This window comes from Sciurus vulgaris (genome assembly GCF_902686455.1).
Source record: "Sciurus vulgaris genome assembly, chromosome: 4".
In the NCBI taxonomy this organism is placed as follows: domain Eukaryota; kingdom Metazoa; phylum Chordata; class Mammalia; order Rodentia; family Sciuridae; genus Sciurus; species Sciurus vulgaris.
Window position 1 is genome coordinate 102,846,665 of NC_136464.1, and position 20,384 is coordinate 102,867,048.

Genomic DNA, 20,384 nt, shown 5'->3' on the forward strand with positions numbered 1-20,384 from the left:
CTCTAAATGATTCTGAGGTAAGAAATTTGGAGGAACTTCCTCTGCAGTAGGCACTACACTGAGATTCACACACTCTATCACTTATTCCTCACAACCACCCCACAAGGCAGTTATGTCACTTTTGAGGTGGGTAAATTGAGTCTTGTAAATGTTAAGGAACATGTTCAAAGACACCAAACTAGAAACACTGCATCTCAGATCTGAATCCTATATGCTAGGAGCCAGGGCTGTTAAACACTAAACTGAAGTTTCCACCACCTATTTGGACAAAGACCAAGTACACAGGAATCAGAGCCTCTAGTCTCATCCCCACTTTGACACTTACTAGCCAAATTATCTTGGAAAGTGATCTGCCTCTATAAGCCTCACTCATCTCTAGAATTTAGAAGAGTATTTTGTCACATCCCAGAGTGGTCATCCAGGTTTCCTAAATTCACATCTGTGAAATGCCTTAGTAATTGTGAATCACTGTTCAATGTCAGGTACCATTATTTCTATTTTAACTGATAATCTCATTTCTTGTCATCTCTCATCAAGTTGCATAAACTGCTGAAGCTGACTGATTGGCAAATTTGGTATAGCTAAAGGAAAGGAAATGAGCCTCACATCTTCCATATAATGAGCTAACTGGGTAAGGTCTCCACGTGGATATATATTCTGAAATTTTAAATTAGGTTCACTGTGAAGCGTGGAGAGGAGTTGAAAACTGGGGCTCCAGTCAATACTTAGATTCAAACCCCAGAACGTTCAGTTGTGAGCCTCTAGGTAAATACACAACCTTTCTGGCCTTAATTTCCTCATAATATTAGAGCCTAGTTCAAAAGGCTGAAGTGAACATTAATAGGTGTTATATATATAAAAGGCTCCAGGTGTTGGTTGGCACAAATAAGGGCATGTAAAATGTCAGCTTGCATTAGTATCATCATGAATATCTTGTTCTAGATAAAAGTAACAAATACAAATCTATGCAATAATTTCTATAACCTTTATTATTTTCAAACACTATCCTATTTTCAAATTTATATATTTAGTAACTATCATGTCTTTTAAATATTGTGAAACTATAAAAATGATACACAAAGTTCGCATGGATACAAATAAACTAATCTCTGTTAAGAAAGGATCACCTGATGTGGTTTGTCTGCTCGCTGGAAAAAATCACAGTAAACGTACCCCAACAATCCTTCAGATTCGTGAACGACAGCCTAGAAAACAATTTCAAATTTAGTGGTAAATAGGCCCATCAGAAACTCTAAATAAGTGGGAAGATATGTCTAACACAAGAGCCTATATATTAAACATCCATAGTCACAAATACTGACATTTTACTTCCCAAATCCCACATCACCACAAGGTAGATTCTCTCTTCCCTCATCCTCTCTTGCTCCATCTCTCAAATAGTTTTGATTTGAAAATTCTGTATCTAGGAGAAAAACATTCTCTTCATGGAAACCCTTTGTTCTGACTGCCCATCCTCTATAGTATTTGTACCAACCATGGTTCTTCACAGATGATTTCACAACCCACTCTCAGGAGTTGGGAAGAAGTGCTGGCTGGACAATTTTAGTAGCAAAATTATTTTTCCTAACTACATAAGTGTGTGTGAATTATAATCCTTGGAATGAAAAACAAGAAGATGCAGCTCTCAGCTTCAGTTGAAAATCAGTTATACTTTGTTATTCCCTCTCCAAAAAGGGCCTTACCAAAGAGGGGAGAGACAGCCACTGTCTCCACCTTGCCTTCTTTTGTTTTGAATTTGATGATTCTATCACAGAGAACCTCAATTTTGTGCTTTAAAATTTCCTGCAAGTAATTATTCATTCATTCATTCAACAAACATCAGAAAGCACCTACTAGGTGCCAGGCCTTGATTAAGGCATTTGGGATACAGCAGTGAGCACAACTGGCACTGAGTGCTGCCCCAGTGAGGCCCACATTGCTTGAAAACCAGTAAGAGCTCCTCATTACTTAAACTTTGTCCTTTCAGTCTTCTGTTACCAGTTTTTCTTTTGATTACATTTGTGTATTTTATCAGTCTAGATCATTTTGGGAGGTTAGTGAAATACAAATGGATATTTAGTAACTCAGTGATAAAGTGATCAATCCCAATGATTCTCTTTTTCAATCCCCATCACACCTATTCTACACACACAAAACATGGCCTAGAGTCAGAGATGACTCACACTGCTAAACAGAGTGAAATAGGTGCAATGAGAAGATCATGCAGGCCAAAAATGAGTAAGGCAACAACAAAGCCTCAGGAACAAACGCCTGGGTCCAGAAAGCCTCAAAATCTGAAAAAAATTTAAAATATTCACTCCTCAAATTAAGAGGGCCTTAGAAGGAGAAGAACACATTCCAGGTTTCGGTTATTTTCAAAGAGATCAAATAAATCAGAACAAGTATAAAAATTAGTATCTGATGCAGCGATAACCCCTACAATGTGGGAAGGAGTTAGAAAGAAAAGAAAGTAGCGATGGATTTTGGAACTATCCAAAAGAGACACTGCACTGCAGTTAAATAAATGGTAATGACAAATCTTCCTATAGCTTGAATTTGTAAACATATGAAGATATAGATATGAAGATTCAACCTTCCATCAAGTTATTCAAATATTTTTGGAGAACTGCTACTATATGTTTAGAACCTCTATAGAGCATCATAATCAAAAGTGGTAGCTGGATTATTTTATGAGTCAGATATAAGGTGGGACATCCTCCATCAGGACAAAGCTAACTTTAAGATGAAACTTCTGTCAACTAAATTACCAAACCAAAGGCGCACAACTGTGGGACTGCACATTAAGTGGGAGGCTTACCAGCTTTCGGACATCTTCACACCACACCTCTCCTTTTGCAGGCTGCTCTGCGTATAATGAAATGCCCAATAGTTTGTTAAACAAAATATTCAGGCCTTCCATGCAAGCTCCAAGGGAGAAAAATGGACAGTATAAACTGGGCTCGATATTATACCTAAGAGAAAGAAGAAAAGTTCAACAGCATTTACTTTTCAATTTTTCAAGGTGAATTCAGTTAACTTTTCATTTGATATTTAGGACCATCATGACTAAAAAAAAGGAGGATTCAAAACATAAAGGTATGCAGTTGGTCCACAGTATCCTCAGTTTCCACATCCAAGGATTCAAACAATCTCAATAGAAAATATTCAGAAAAAGAAAAACCGTGTCTTTGATGTACATGTACAAATACTTTTTCTTGTCATTATTACCCAAACAATTCAGGATAACAACTATTACACAGCATTTACATTGTACTACGTATTATAAGCAGAGATGATTTAAAGTCTCTCAGAGAATAGGCAAAGGTTTTAGGCAAATACTGTCATTTTTATATACGTGACTTATGTATCCTGGATTTTCGTATCTGCAAGAATCCTGGAACCAATCCTCAGCAAATACTGAGGAACTACTGTATTTCTATCATTTGAGGGATATTCAGACTCAGTTTTCCTCAGAAGAATGACAGCCCAGTAAGTACTAATATTATTAGGAATACAGTAATTGAGGTAGACATTTCATTCCCCAATCTTGATTGTTTTCAGTTTTAGTCTTTCACTGACCTAATTTGGAGTCTGTCTCAATCACCTACACTATACACATTCTTTTATATATATTCATATATAAAACATGACCAGTTTCAATTATAATGGTAAACTTTACTTTATGAAATGTTATATTTTCAAAAAGTATGACATAGCATATAAATATTAAACAAATAAAATCCTGATTCACACAAAGAAAATTTAAAATTCTCATCTGGTAAAATATTTGTTTATGGAAAAAAATGCCTGGAATATAAACAATCAGATTTTAATATATCTGTTTTATAGTTGTATGTTTTAAATTCAGGACAACATAACTGGTAAGCTTAATTATTCCTCATCCAAAAATAACCTTTTTATGCACTATATATTTCAACATAAACCAAAGCAGATCCAAAATATGTGATTTGAATTTTTTTTTTTTTTGAGTCTTTGAATTAGGCCAAGATATACAAGTACAGCCAAAAAGAATGGCTCTAGACTAATGGTAGATGCTCATTACACTTCCACTTTCTGGATTTAACAAAGTCATATAAACATATATAAAATATACATAAATGAATACTTAGAACTAAATGAATGATTGAATTTCTTGAGTGAACATAAAGTGAACCACAAACAAGATTTCAGCTATAAGAAATCCACAAATGTACAACATAATTTCCAATCCATTTTTCATAAAAACAAGATCCTTGTGTTGAAGGAGATATCAGTGGCCCAGTATCCCCACTCCTGGGATCATTCACTTATGCCTGATGTCAACAAAGCTGCTGGCTGGTGGAAGAAAGAGAGGAATAGTCTTTGTCTCTATGGACTTACAGTGGGGGAGGTGGTGGGGTGAACAGTTCAAGTCCTCAGCCAGGAGCAATGGATACAGTTGGTGCTCAATAGCTATTCAGGCAATGAGTAAAAGATCACTGCACAGTAAGAGGAGGAGGTGAGCATGAAGACTTACTTAAGGAGGGCAGAGGAGAACCATGGAGTACTCACAGACAGGAACAAAGGATGAATCAGTGCTATCTGGAAGGGGAGGTGAGGTATGGAAGAGAGGGGTAATCATGGGAATTCTAGGCAGAAGCAGCAGTACAACAAAAGCATGATGGCATAAAATAGCCTTGTAACTCTAGAGATGATGCAGCTCAATGTGATAGAGCTCATAACACAGGGACAAATGGAAAATAAGAATGTAGAACACAGGCAGGCAGGGCTAGAGAGCAGAGATACGGTGTGCCACCCTGAGGAAGCAGACTGCATTGTGGGCATGTGGTCTGCTCTGTGAACCTTTTGACCCTACCCTTCACCAATGAACTAACTTTTGATATTCAACCTTACTACAAATATATTTATAAATTATATGAATGTGATATTGTTCTACTCACTGTGAATTGACATAAGTCAGAAACATAGATCCAAATAAAGGAAAGGCATTAGAGAAGGAATAAATGAAGATAAAATCTTTTTTCTTCTTTGATGATCTAACAGATACATTTCTAAATGATTTAACAGTATACTTGTTCATAATCATTTCAAGTTATTACCAATGCTTTTCCTTATTCATAATAATTTCATTTAATGTTTACAAAACTTATACACAGAGCATTATATAACCTTATATTCTATACTTAATTTTTTTCTCCAAGATAAATTATATAATGAAGTTGTATTAATCAAGCTTATTAAAAAATAATAGCAACAATATATTAGGTGATTAAGGATAAGTTAATTACATGATAGCAGTGTTAAGAATCTTGATTACTTGTGAATATATACTGCAAACTTTAGGGCAAACATTTAAAAAAGTGAAAAATGAGAGGAGAGAAAAATGGAATTATGTATTCTGTTATATTAAAACCATGGAGAAAAACAAAAACATGAAAGGCAGAAAAAGAGCAGGAGACCAAACCGCCCGAAAAGAGGGGGGCAATGAATGATAGCATGTCACAAATGTTTAATGTTAATTCAACTACAGCACTAATCACTTTAAATGTCAATTGTCTAAATTCACCAATTAAAAGAAAGATTTCCTCAGTGGATTGAATTTATATTGTCAATAAAAAATTCATCTATAAAGACAGACTCATGGAAAAGGAATATGGAAAGTAACACACATTAAATAATAGTGAAAGTTGACATAGTTACATTAATTTCTGACAGCAGACTTCAGAGCAAGGAAAACGATTAAAAAAGAAGCCTTATATAATGATAAAGGGATCAGTTCTTCAGAGAGTTGTAATAATTCTTCACATGTCTACACCTAACAACAAAAGCAGAAAAACAAACTAAGTTAGGTTTGGTGGCAAGTGCTTGTAGTCCCAAGCACTAGGAAGGCTGAGGCAGAAGAATCTCTTGAGACCAGGAGTTCAAAACTTGCCAATATTACATAGAAAGACTAGATCTCAAAAAAAGAAAAAAGAAAAAAAAGCAAATAAAAAACAAAAACAAAACAAAGGATAAAAATGGCAGAAATACAAAGAAAAATAGATGCATCCACTAATATAGTTGGACATTTCAACACCTGTACATCAGAAGTGGACAGATCTAGCAGGCAGAAAAATTGGTGAGGATATAGTGCAAATGAAAGAACCTCAAAATGGAACTCTGTTTTGTGAAAAAATAATTCATTTATCTGTTATGATCTTAAATTTGAACAGAGTGGCCTTAAAAATTAAAACCATAAGGTGAAATTCAAACTACAGATAGAAGGAGAATAAACAGAAATAAAATTTAACCATGTATTGCTCTAGCTAGATTAATGTTATCATAAAAGACAACTCACTTTTCAGTTGTCAGATAATAAATATCAATACAAAAATAAAGGAGAACAAAAGAAACTTTATATCTTAAAATCAAACACTTCTTAAGATTATAATCAGCACATAACTTTATTTTTATAGAAATGAAACACAGTAAAGCTAACAACAACAGTCTGCTATACTAAACTACAACCTAAAAATATTTATTGACTTACCTAATGCCCATGACACCCATATGTGGTAGTCAGGCAAAACTCAAGAAAACAATTTATCTTGGAGAAAAAATAATTAAATATAGAACATAAGGTTACATAACATTCTATGTATAAGTTTTACACACATTAAATGAAATTATGATGAATATGGAAAAGTAATATAAACTCCCTATTTTGACTAAAATAAAAACTTTGAGGCTGGAGGTGTAGGTCAATGTTAGAGCACATGCTTAGCACACATGGTACTGGGTTCAATCCCCAGTACCATCAGAAGAAAGTGGGGGATGACTTCAATCATAGTAAGCAAAAAGCAAAAAGCATATCATCTTTTCCCCGGCTCATTAATTCCATCCCCAGTGGTAACTACTGTTAACAATTTCTTGCATAGCTTTATAGGCAATTTTCTTGTACATATATGGAAGTTAACATATATAAAATTTTTCCACAAACAGAATCATACCTTTCACTCTTATCCTGTAACTTCCTTGTTTAACCTAAAAATATGTAAACCATATGTTTATTTTGTTATTTTGTAGTCCCAGCACTAGGGAGGACTTTATCTTGTTGTCAGTATATAAAGTTCTACCTTGTTCTCTTTGGTTGGTGTGGAATCATCTACAGAAAACTTAAAAGAAAAGTTAATGCCATAACTTTTTCTTAAATAAATTTTTATTTATTCACCATCTTTTTTTTTTTTTTTAATGTGGTGCTAGGGATTGGACCCAGGGCCTTGTGCAAGCAAGGCAAGCACTCTATCAACTGAGCTACATCCCCAGCCCTAATGCCATAACTTAATGCATCTCCTCCCCTGTAGTGTTCACCAGCAGTGGGAGATGAGGCTAGTCAGAGCCCACACCTTCAACGTGGGAAGTATCCTATCACTGACATTGTCTGCAAATGCCCACACATGATGACAGTAAAAGGAGCCCAGACTTTTCATTAGTTTTATTGTTTTTAACTCTGCTACAGTAAGTGAGCCCATGTAGCCACACCCCAGCTAATCTCCCTGCCTTGGTCCACTGCTACTTCTACTGAGTAACAGTTACTGCCACTAATTTATCTCTATTAAACTGACACCATAATGAATACCATCATCACACCTGTGTAAGCCTGTCTGTAAGACAAACTGAGGAAATGATACTGTTGCAAATAATATGAAATTTTAAATTTTTTGATAGGTGTTACCAAATCATCCTGCCAAAAAAGTTTTTTATATTCTTCTCAGCAGTGTGAAAATGCCTACCATCTTCACTCTTGCCAGTACAACCCTCTAATATGTTTCTTCTCAAGCTTCTTTTATTTTCTTTCCTTGGCTATATGGGTTGCATTTTTTTTTTTTCTTTCTAGTAATTTGGAACATTTACAATTTGTATTTTAGCTCCTCTGGTGGTTATCTCTACCACTTTTTAAATAATTAAATATTTTATTGGTTTGTCAATTTTAGATAATCTCTCTTGATTCCTCCCCTTCTAGCTAACCCTCCTGATCTGTTCTGTTGTGTGCAGAGATACAGATATACAAATGCTTATTCAGCTAATTTCACTAGGTACCCATGAGGATAGTAGAGCTAATGGCCTTCATTTGGCCACCATGTGCTAGACATCCCCAGAATGCACACAATGTAAGAGCAGTGGCCAAGGAGAAGAAATTCTGTAGTTTAGTTTAGAAAGATTATTCTGCTAGTATCCACTAGCAGAAAAGACTCTAAAATGCAAAGTTTCTAATTATTACAGGAAGAAATGGTTTAATATTACAAATATGTAGTTTCCCTGATCTAATCTACAAAGAGAAAACTATCCCAACCAGACTCATTATGAAAATGACAGTGACAATGACTACAACTAACACTTTGTGAGTCCTCCTTATGACACTGAGCTCAGCCCTTTATATGTATCTCATTAAATAGCAAAACAATCCCAAAGGTGGTATCATTATTCACATATTACAACAGGAAACAGAAAACATGTCTACAAGATGATAATCTTCTTGTTACCCTAATTAGTAGAGGGGCAGAGATTTTCCTTTTAATTGCCATGATAATGGTATAAGAGTTGAAAAAAATGATCAAGAGAGCATGTCTTTATTTATTTAGGTTCGGGTATTAAAGTAGTTTCTTGCAAATATTTGTTACGAATTAAAGCAAGTACTAAAGCAAGCACTATCATTCATTCACAAGTGTATCATTCATTCTTATGTACATTTTCCAAAATGCTTTCCTGAGGGAGGTGCTATTTACTGACTGTACTTGGAGAATTACAACTCTAAGTTCATTCTGTGGCTGCAAAACAGTGAGCAAAAGGATTGAAAACCACAGATTCAGAGAAAAGAAGTACAAAGAGAAATGACTGGTGATGAGAAAGTGAAGAACAGGCAGTTGAAGATATGTGTTTAAGAAGGAAACAGGAAGCAGTTAAGCACGGTCAAAAACTGCAGGTATCAGGAATGTTGAAGACTTTAACAAGTTACTGACTGGCACATGGCTGATACTTGGAAAGATGAGCAGGGTAGACTGACAGGGTTATACATCAGATTACATCAGAGAATAAAAAGGAGGAGGATTCGGAATAGACTATTGTTGGGGGTAGGGGAGTTGGAAAAAAAATGAAAGACTCAAGTGAGAGAGAATTCTTTGTATTTAAGATAAGGGATATCTTAGCAGGTCTGCAGGCCAAGGAGAAGAAGCTATTAGAGAGGAAGAAAACAGGAACAGTGGTGCATGCCTATAATCCCAGCAGCTAGGGATTATAGGACAGGAGGACCCTGAGTTTAAAGCCAGCCTCAGCAATGGCAAGACGCTAAGCAACTCAGTGAGACCCTGTCTCTAAATAAAATACAAAATAGAGCTGGGGATGTGGCTCAGTGGTTGAGTGCCCCTGAGTTCAATCCCCGGTAAACAAAAAGAGAGAGAGAGAGAGAGAGAGAGGGAGGGAGGGAGGGAGGGAGGGAGGAAGGAAGGAAGGAAGGAAGGAAGGAAGGAAGGAAGGAAGGAAGGAAGGAAGGAAGGAAGGAAGGAAGGAAGGAAGGAAGGAAGGAAAAGATTGGTGCTTATGATAAAGTTGGTGTAATTGGTGAAGTGGTTTGACAGTACTGTCTCACACTATCACAGTGTTTTATAATTTGCAAAGCATTTCCCATCAAGAATCTCTCTTAGTCCTTTTGTGATGCTATGAGTCAGGTAAAGCAAAAATAATTATCCAATTTCACTTGAGGAAAGTGAGGCCCAAAGAGGCTTGTGAGAGTTTCAAGGCAGCCTGGAATAGAAGAAAGAGTCCTAGGCTTGAAGTTGATTTACTGGCTCTCTTTCTTACTGGTTCTGTGCTTTCAGCAAGTTACTTGCCTCTTTGGGGCTTCAATTTCCTCACTGAGAAAAGGAGAATGATACTTCACAGTTTCAACAAAGGCAAAGAACCTGGCCTGATGCCTGGAGCAAAGCCAGCACTTCAGTGAACTGCAGCCACTTTCATGACTACAGTTAGAGAGTGGCAGAATCAGAGTGAAACTCGGTTCGTTCTTCTGCTGGTTCCCCTGTACTCCTCAAAGCTGCTGTCACCTATAAAATGAAATGCAACATTGTCAAGAAGCTTGAGTTAATGGGGTAAACATTCATGGATCATCCACTATATGCTGGATAACTCCTCAATGCAGAAAGATACTGCATCCATAAAGAATGATTAATCCAAATGATAAAGGACACATAAGCAGTGTAAATAGGTCTCTGGCACAAAGATGAGGCTGCAGTTAATTCCACCACCAGTCTGAAGAAAATGGAAATGGGAGGATCAGAGAGAACTACAAAGGAAGCCCTGGAAAAAAGCTGAGGTTCCGGCAGGGAGGAAGGCACTCTAAGTGGAGGAACAAGCACCAGCAAGGGCTCAAAGGAATTGAAACAAACAGAGCATATAGCTCAATCAAGCGTGATCGCCCTAGACCTTCCTCAGTCACCTCAAACCTAACTTCCACCCGTATGTTGCACCACACCCTCAGTGACTCTTACCAAAGGAAGTTTAATTCCTTCCTGAAGAGGAGCTAGAATGGGAAGAATTCGGAGAGGATAGAAGGATTCAAAAAACTTACAGGTATCTGCAGCAGCTACAATAGTGTCTGAGGGAAACTGAGAAACCAATCCTCATATAGGACAGCCAGGAGGCAGTTGAACACCCCTGCAAGACCCCATGTCTGTTATGCTCCAAGCTCCCAATGGGCCATGGGCCTCCCCATTCCTTAGGACCCCTCCAGGATGCTACAGCCATGGCCACCCAAGTCAGGCTCAGGAGGTGGCTGCTCCTCCTGCCTCAGTGGGGCAAGTGGGGCAAGATCTGCCTGTGAATATGTAGTCATAACACCTTTGTCCACAACTTTTTTTTTTTTTTTGTAAATACTACAAAACATACTATGAAAGACCTTTTCTTCTATCACAGAGACCCAGAACCATGAAAAAGCATTCACTGTAGGTGACACATCAACCCTTCCAGCAAACTGAAGCCACAGCACAACACAAACAGAATACTGTTTAAGTACATCTTGAAAATTTACATGTGATACTGTCTGGTCATCACTGAAATTATTAGTTTCCTTTCCTCTTTTTGTTTATTCGTTTGTTCGTTGTTGTTGAGATGGCATTGCCTAGGCTGGTCTCAAACTCCCTGGACTCCACCAATTCTTCTACCTCTGCTTCCCAAGCAGCTGGGACTATAGGTACATGCCACCACATCTGGCTCTTCTAGAGTTTGCTAAGAGAATTTTACTGCATGTGTTGTAAAGATTTCTACTGATTTGGTTCCAAAAATAAGGAATCTCTAGAACCCTCTGACTCCTCTGAAGAAAGAAATGGGAAGAAAATTATTATCCACCATAGCTGCTGAGTAAAATTCAGTAAGTGCTCTGCTACTTTTTCTAGTTAAAAATATGCCACTTCTGGGTTTATAAATTTTCAATTTTCAAAGAATCAGAACATAATATAATCAAAATGGTATAAATATGATTAGGTCTTTTTTTAGTACAAATAATGGAATTTGGGGCTGGGAATACAGCTTGGTGGTAGAGAACTTGCCTGGCATGCCTGAGGTGTGAGTTCAAACCCCAGTACCACAAAAAATAAAATAAAAAACAATAGAATTTAACAATATATCAAAATCCTCATCATGAACACTAATTATGATTGAAATAAGCACAGAAATATCAGTGAGGAAGAGAATTTCAACTGAAGAATTCTTCACAATGTTATTTGAGTTATTTTTTTTTAAAACAATGTATCACTGTCCATATGAAGCATACTCTGAGTCAGACTTAATTTCAACTTCTGTTGCACAGGGAATTAAGGTAAAGAAAGAACTTGGATATTACTTCCAAAAATCTTGGCAATGAACTTAGTGAAAGTATAAAATACAATTAAGTGCAGTCAGTGGATCCTGGCTAAAACTGCAGGTAAACACAGGCTTCAGTCTCACCCTATTCAATATGTGAAGGCAAGTGTGAGACAGAACTTTTGCATCAAATGGCAAATGCTCAGAGGTTCATTACAGAATGAATGAGACAGACTGCCAGAGGACATGTGTGGGCCAGGCAAATGCACACTTAAAAAGAGCAGAGTATGTGACAATATTGTCAGAGGAACTATTTTTAACTTTATCAAAAGAAAAGTGTAATGGAATGTTTTTGGCATCAGGAATGATTGTCTGAGTATGATTATGATGTTATAGTTGGATGACATTTTGAAATGTTTAGTGTGGAACGCCACAGGGAGAGCTACTGTTTTCTCTGGTTAAATAGCAGCATGGTAGCAATGAAAGAGGAGTGATACTGTTTGTCTTTCAGGTAATTATATACCACTAAAAATGAGGAAGATCTTTTCCTCCCTCCATTTCATAAAGAACCCACCATGGTCAAGTTGGTTCTATCTTGACTTGTGAAACTAGCAGCAAGAACACTGCTAAAATCTTCCTGGTAATAAGGGAATACTTTTCCTTAGGAATGCAGATTAGTTGCAGAGTTCACTGGAAATCAAGACTGAACAAAGACAATATAATTCCATCATCACCCTGGAGAAGCAAGTGAATCAGAAGGCCTAACTGGAGAAAGGATGATAACAGCAGACAGAGGTGGCATTGGGTGACAGCACCCCAATCACAGTCACTGGAACCAAGTCTGAGGACAGCAATGAGACCTCTACCTGCAGTTATCCCTCATTCAGCGTCCTGGCTTTAGGAAGAAGAGTATGGTACCTGCTGAAATGTTGAGAGCCAGGGTCTAGGTATGCCCTGGACCAGGGAGGAAATAAATCCTGGTGAGAGGGCACAAGTGAAAGCTGTGGAAAGGAAAACACGCAAGATTTTTCTCCCCAAAAGCCTTGTGAGAGGGAGAGATGATGGAAGGTAAGAGGCTGGGATAGTACTTGCCTAAAGCTTTTCCAACCTTCTTCCAATCATCCTCAGATCTCTCCCCTCTTCTGGTTCAGAACTAGAGCAATCACCACCCACTTCTCCCCCAAAACTCATCTCAGTATCAACTGGGACTCATAAACACAAATGAGAAGTCATTGGGTGAATGATTGATGAGGAACTGGATACTTTCCCATTGCTGATAACAACGTGCAACTTACTTTCTAGCTGAGTGACACCCAGGAGTATCCCTGCCAAAACCAGGAAATATTTAACATAGAGTCTTTAGATATAGCATCCAACTTACAGCGATGGTAGCAAGTGAGCAACCAATGAAATGACACCACAAACAAACAACCAGATAAATCCAGAAGGTTCTAGAAGACAAATAGCATAGATCTTTCAAAAATTACTTGATAATATGGATACAGCAGACATGAGCTATGGAAAATTGTTATTAAGAGACTGAAGAGACAGAAAAAACAAGCAAAATGTATTCCAGAAAGCTAACAGAGGGCAGGGGAAAGCAGATTTAATACTGCTGTAGTTTGGACCTTGAACGCTCCCCAAAGGCCACGTGTTAAAGTGTTGGTCCTGGCCCATGGTGCTATTGGAAAGTGGTAGAACCTTTAGGAGGTGGGGCCTAATGGAAAGAAGTTAAGTCACTGAGGGCATGTCCTTGAAATGGACACTGGGACCCTGACCCCTCTTTGTTTCTCTTTCCTCCCAGCTGACATGAGGTGAGCAACCTCCTCTATCACACACTCCTCAGTATGATGTGCTGCCTTGCCACAAATCAGCGAGGCCAATGGATCATGGACTGAAACCTGTAAAACTGTAAGCAAATAAACAAACAAACAAATCTTTCCAATGTATAAGGTGGTCAAGATATTTTGTTATAATCAGAAATCTAACATAGATACTATCAAGGAAGTATGAATAAAGATGAGATATTAGATGGTGACAACAAATTGCTATTGATACTAGGTAATAATGACACTGAACTTACATAAGATGTCCATGTTTCTTAGAGATATATTATAAATATGTAAAAGTAAGACAAGTGCTAAGATTCTTTTTAAAGTATTTTAGTAACAAGAAAAGAAGTGAAGGCACAAGGGAGGGGAGTAAAGAAAGTCAAAACAGCAAAGAAATAAAAGGAAAAAAGGGATATATGAAGCAAATCTAGCAAAATCTTGATAATTATTCAATCCAAGAGAAGAACATATGGGGGTTAATCATGTTATTCATTCTACTTCTATTTTGTAAGTTTTCATTATAAAGGTTAATTTTTTAATTTAAATCCACAGAGGTCCCTATACCTATGCCAATGAATAAAGATATAATTTCACGTATCAAACAGAAGTTCTTCGGTGAGAGCCCAATGTTTTCTGAATAATTTAAAACACAACATACCCCTATTTCATTATGTGAATGCTCTTGAAAGTCTGAGAATGTACCTTAACAAGGGATAGATAATACTGAATTTCACTTCCCAATGGCATATTAATGTAAAATAGCAGCAAAATAAATGAATTATGATTTGCTGAAATTCATCATTGGCAGAAAAGAGACAAGTCCCCAAAGGATTAAAAACAAAACCCAAACACTGCAAGGGTACATTAAACAACTCTAAAATGATGACCTCTAGGGGCAGAGGCTAGGATGAGATCAACATTTCTTAATGAACACTTTTTAATATTGTTTTAAATTTTTAAAATCATATGACTACATTGTCTATTCAAAAACAAAATCTAATTTCAAATAAAATTATGTCATGTATACTTTTCATAGCTGAAGGAATTAATTTTGCCCTCCTGTATGAATTTAAAAAACACTAAACTTTAAAAAAAAAAGAGTTGCTCTTTTAAGATTTGCTAATAGTTTTTTTTTTTAATATTTTTTAAGTTGTCAATGGACCTTATTTTATTTATTTATTTATATGTGGTACTAAGGATCGAATCCAGTGCCTCACACATGCCAAGAAAGTGCTCTACCACTGAGCCACAACCTTGTCCCTACCAATAGTTCTTTTTTTTTTTTTTTTTAATTTTCTTTTGTAGTTGTAGAATGGACATCATGCCTTCATTTCATTTATTATTATTATTTTTTAATGTGGTGCTTAGGATCAAACCCAGTAGGCAAGAGCTCTGCCACTGAGCTACAGTTCCAGTACCCAACAGTTCTTTACCCAGTGTTTTCCCAGATCAGTCGTTGGTGGATTTAGAACATGTTAATTTCTCCTCTTACTTCTAAATAGGTTCTTTTCTTCTTTAGGCATTTAAGAAAACCAAAATAAATCTGGAGAATTTAACATAAAAGCAAGGGAAAAAAGTCCCTGGGGTTAGTTTGAAGAAAAGTTCCAATCAAGGAAAGCTTCCTTCTACATTTCATTTTGTGTCTGACCACGCATTTAAGTCTTTACTTCAAAGACTATGAATTTAGCAGGGATTTAGACATCTTTGCTTTATTCCACTCTTCTAACCTCAACCCAAATTATTATATTTTCCCCTTCTTTCTCATCTATTACCTGTGCTTCTGTTCCCACTCTAATCAATCAAGATTATTAAAATCTCAAACCCAAATATCATCATTTTCCTGTAAGCTACTCAAAATAGATGTTTTAAAAAAACCCCAATCTTACAATTCCTTTGGAAGCAAATCTGCATCCCCTTTTCCTACATTAACAGCGAAGTAAATGAACTAGTACTGAATGTTAGAATAACCTAAAGTCTCCTGTGGCCAACAGGCATGTTACTCTGTGTTCTCAGAAAAGTTGGTGATTTTATGTCAATGAGTGAGGTGGAAGGCTCTTCCAACGGTGTATGTTACAAAGATCTCCCAAGGCTACTGGATGAAAAATGTCATCCAAAATATTAGGAAATTCTCTCTCCAAAAAATTCATCACTAGATTGCTTTTTAATGTGATTTCCAACCAATCATTTAGATACAGGCTTGAATACTGGCTATCAATATAGATTTATCAAAAGTTCAACTGAGTGTTCCACAGAGCTGAAAAATAGGATTCATGAGACACATTTAGCACATATGAGACAGCAGCATGCCTACCACAGCATGACATTAGCAGGTGAGCAGTGCAGCACACAGGTCCAAGTGCAGTAGAGGCAGGAGGTACACTGGACTGGCACAGACCCTGAGGCCTTGTACACTCACCAAGATTTTGCAGATAAGGAAGAAACATAAGGAAGGAAAAATCTAAGTGCTCATCAGACAGATTTTGTCTCTGAGACAAAAGGGTCTGACTAGAGAACAGTGTTTAGTTTGTCTGAGGAAAGATTTGGAGGAAGACAATTGGTGGGGGACAAAAATCAAAATGGCAGGTTAGATCCAAACTAGGTACTGGCCATCCTGGACATTCTTCTAGGGGACCACTCCGTGGGATCCTCTTTAAGTATTCTCTAAAATCTTTTCAAAGAGGGGTCAGTACTACCTTAAAACATTTGTCTTTCAAAAAATTTTAGAGAATCAACATTTCAAATGAATTGTTAAATGCTTGAGAAATATGAATATGTATCTATTTATTTATTATTAAAGAAAAGTATGTTACGATAGGATTCTTTAATATATTGAATGACAGCTTCACTTTTATTTTGAAGGCAGTGGTGACCCCTCAACCTGAAAGAGGGAAGTGACCAACAGCAGAAAGTCATCCTGCCAGCCAGATGCAGAGTGCTTCCACCCTGGACACAGTGATGCTGGGAAGCATGGGCAACATGGTCTTCCCATTTTAGTATGCATTCTTAATCTGTCATCAAAAGCCCTCTGAAAAGCATTCTAAATTTCATCTGAAATGTTCACTATGCTTTTGATGAGTATTTTTTAAAAAGAGAGACCTGGCCTCTCCTTCAAAAGATGTTGGAGAGCACCTAAAAAGCATCTTGGAGTAGACCACCTTTTAGAAGATAGTCCACAAATAGACAATTTCACATAATAATGTGATGTGACTACAAATACTACCATCTGCTTAAGACTAACCCATGAAGTCAGGACAACTGTGATCCTGATTTTAGAAATAACCCTGCTGAGAGGCTGAGACAGGATAAGTAATTTGTCAAAGATCATGTAGCTCCTTAAATGGTGGTGCCAGGATTTGCCCATCTTTCCAGCTTCTGGGAATGTGATCCTGGCCACAGAACCAGCTGTCTCTGGTGTTTCCACTCTTTCCGATGGTGAACGTGGCAAAAAGACTCTGTCTCTGTGGCATGTTTAAGAGTGACAATTCAAACTACTGGGGGCTCAGGGATCTGTTAAGTCCTGACAGTAGAGTCAGTCAACAACAGAAAAACTTCTCAATATCATATCTTCAACAGAAATGGAGAAGAGGGCATCATTATCCTTTATTTGATAGCTTTTGCTTAAAACCACATCTAACTTCTGAGGGATCTCAGATGCCTAGTTAATAAATACAATTCAAACTTCCATTGATTATACCTTTCCAAATCTTCAACTATTCATATGAAATTTCCACAGAACTATCATCTGAGCATTCTATACTTACAGAATATAGTTAAAGGATAAAAATATCACTTTAATTTAAGGCTAAGGCATTAATTAAAATAAGCAGGGGTGGGAAACATGATATGGAAGTAATACCATATACAAGTCACGGTAGCAAAATTCAGAACCAAATACATTCAATCTGCAATACTCTTCAACATCAAAAATCAAATCAAATACTTTAAACATGGAAAACATTAATAAATAAATTTTAGTATAGCTTATGACACATCTTTAACAAGGCAAGCAACAAAACTAAATCTTTCTTTAAAAGAATTTTAAAGGAGAAATTATATTTTCATGAGTAGGGTCTTAAGTTTTTAACCAAAAAAAGCCAAAAAATCACTTTAAAACAATATTATACGTTAAGGCATAATATACTGTATACCCCTCACTGTATATTATGGACAGGTTATTACAGATTTTGAATATCAGTTTGTATACCTTCATAAAATTATGACTGATACTGAATTTGAGATAAATGTGCAAAAAAAAAGTAGCTGATCAAATTATCTAAAGGTTTAGAGATAATTACCTAAATGCTTGGAGATAATTATGCTTATCAATGGTTTTGAGAACAGTAAGGTTTAGAGATAATTACCTAAATGTTTGGAGATAATTATGCTTATCAATGGTTTTGAGAAAAGTAATGGATAAAGGTTAAGAGGAGAAAAATGAATGAAAATTAAATGGGTAAGATCTTTAACACATTATCTGTCCTAGGACATCTCATCCTGCTGATGTAGAAAAGGCAATATAAAGTTATTTTTTTCTGCTATTTCAACAATGACAAAAGAAATAATTAAAATAATTATAGTCTAATTTTAGAGAGGTTCCTACCACCCTTTACTTGATGCTTCAATAATGCATAGTGATAAGAATATTTTAAAGCTTACCCCAAATAAATATATCATCAAGATATACCATTATATATTAGTAAGGAGTAAGACCAAAAAAATGTATTTTCTTCTATCACTCAAATAAATCATTACTATAAAAGTACCTACATCAAAAATTATCTACAAGAGAAAAATGTGGAAAATATTAAAGGGTAGGATTCTGAGATTTAAAAACAAAATCCTATTGGGCATATAAAATTCCTGGGTATATAAACATTTTTCAATGGGTTAATTTTGAATACATCTCTATATTCTTGGGTGATAAGTAAATATGTAAATGAAAGGAATAGAGTATGTTTAGGGAAAGAAAGATATATCTACTACTTCAATAAACAAAGAGAATATAGAAGCCAGAAGACTACTTTGATCAACTTGTTCCCTAAATTTTTAGTTAATTTATATCTCTGGATGTGCCAAAAACATATTGACAAAATATTGTAATAAAAATGAGAAAACATATAGAAATCACATAGGAATAAGGAAGTACTATTTTGTTACCTCAATGGTTCAACAAACATTTGCTTTGCACCTGGACCAGCAAGAGGGGACAGCAAGGATTCTAGCAAAGTCCCAGCATTTAAATGCCCACAGTCTAGGAAGAAGACCAGGAACCTAGGCACAGTTTAGTTGGGAGAAGACAGATGCTGGATGCTGTGGGAAGATAATCCTAAGTTTTAAACAAGGAAATAACACAAGCAGTGGAAGAATTAACCAGTGGGGGAAAGGTAATGCATGATCCTATAATAGAGCACAACTTTACAATTCAGATTTTTAAAACCTGTAGGCAGAAGTGCACGCACCAACAGAGGGGATGGGTGTAAGGGGAAACAAGTGTGCAATGTGGGCACCTGAAGGCATGACAGTAGCTGCATAATTAATGTGCAAAATGCTCAGTAAATATTACTTTCCTTCTTCCTTCTCACATGGGTATTGAAAAACTTACCTCTCTGCACGAATCACACCACTGTAGTAAGGGGGATCCCAAGGCATCAGTTCCTACAATGGAATAATTCATTGTGAAGAAGATGTTGACAGTTTCATACTTTTTATTGGTAACTTAGCCAACATATAACATGTAAACCAGTTATTGTAAATCAGCTTGCTTACAGAATAAAAACCAGTTATTGTTAATGTAAATCAGAAAAATTTTATAAAAACCATAAAAATTCATGGCCTGGCAGAATTTGCCTCCCCCTTAATCAATGAGTAGCAAGGAATAAAGCAGGCTTAATCCTAGAATTTGGGGTAAAGGTAAACAAATGTAATTCTGAAGTGTAAACTAAAGCCCGGTGCTGTGGTCAATGCCTACAGTCCCAGCTACTCTGGAGGTTGAGATGAGGCGTTCACAGCCAGCTTGGGAAACATAGGGAAACCTTATCTCAAGATGAATAAATTACTTTACTAAAAAAACATAAACCAAAGACAACACTAACAGATTAAATGAACTGTGATGAAAATTTCGCAAAATGTAACCCATGTATTAATCTTTAAATCCATACTGCACTATGATTAAGGTACTAAAGGCAATATTAGGGTTCTTTCTAAATCTAAGCATGAAGATTAGGGCAGATCCCAAAAATGAAAGCAATAATTTACAATGTAATTAAAACAGAATTAACTCTAATCTTGGCAAAGAAAATTTGTCATAAAGAAGTATTATAATAATAGTTGGTTTTGACAACTGATACAGAAAGAAAGGAAACCTTGAACATTTGAATAGATTATCCTCCCAACAAGGTCCTCAGGTGGAAAAAAAAAAAAGGTGAAGAGCCCAGACTCTGAAGTCAGACTGCCCAGGTTCAAGTTTTCAATCCACATCAAACTGAAGACTGCATAATAGCAGTAACTTTGCATCATTCCCTATTATATCCTGGCACCCTGGACAGAGACTGGTACATGGTGGTTACTCAAAAAATATTTTCTGAATGAAACCAACAACACATCTCAAATAGGTTTGCTAAATGCACTCATTATTAAGTACAATGCCTGGCACTGAGTAAGAACTTAATAAATACATGCTGCTTTCCTTATCAACATCACCCTTTAAAATTTAAGTTCAGT

General features: G+C 36.3%; 1 protein-coding gene across 4 annotated transcripts in view; it reads right to left on the minus strand.

The window, feature by feature from the left end:
• MIPEP (mitochondrial intermediate peptidase) overlaps window positions 1-20,384 on the minus strand; it is a 164,474-nt gene that overhangs the window by 113,737 nt on the left and 30,353 nt on the right. For all 4 annotated transcript variants that reach the window (XR_013763660.1, XM_079138846.1, XM_079138847.1 and 1 more), the window contains exons 10-12: window positions 19,267-19,319; window positions 2,819-2,972; window positions 1,128-1,205 (exon numbers count right to left, since the gene is read on the minus strand). Coding sequence is in view for 3 of the 4 variants with exons in the window: in XM_079138846.1 (XP_078994972.1) it covers window positions 1,128-1,205; window positions 2,819-2,972; window positions 19,267-19,319 (285 nt within the window). In the remaining variant the exon portion in view is untranslated. The remainder of the gene's footprint in view (window positions 1-1,127; window positions 1,206-2,818; window positions 2,973-19,266; window positions 19,320-20,384) is intronic.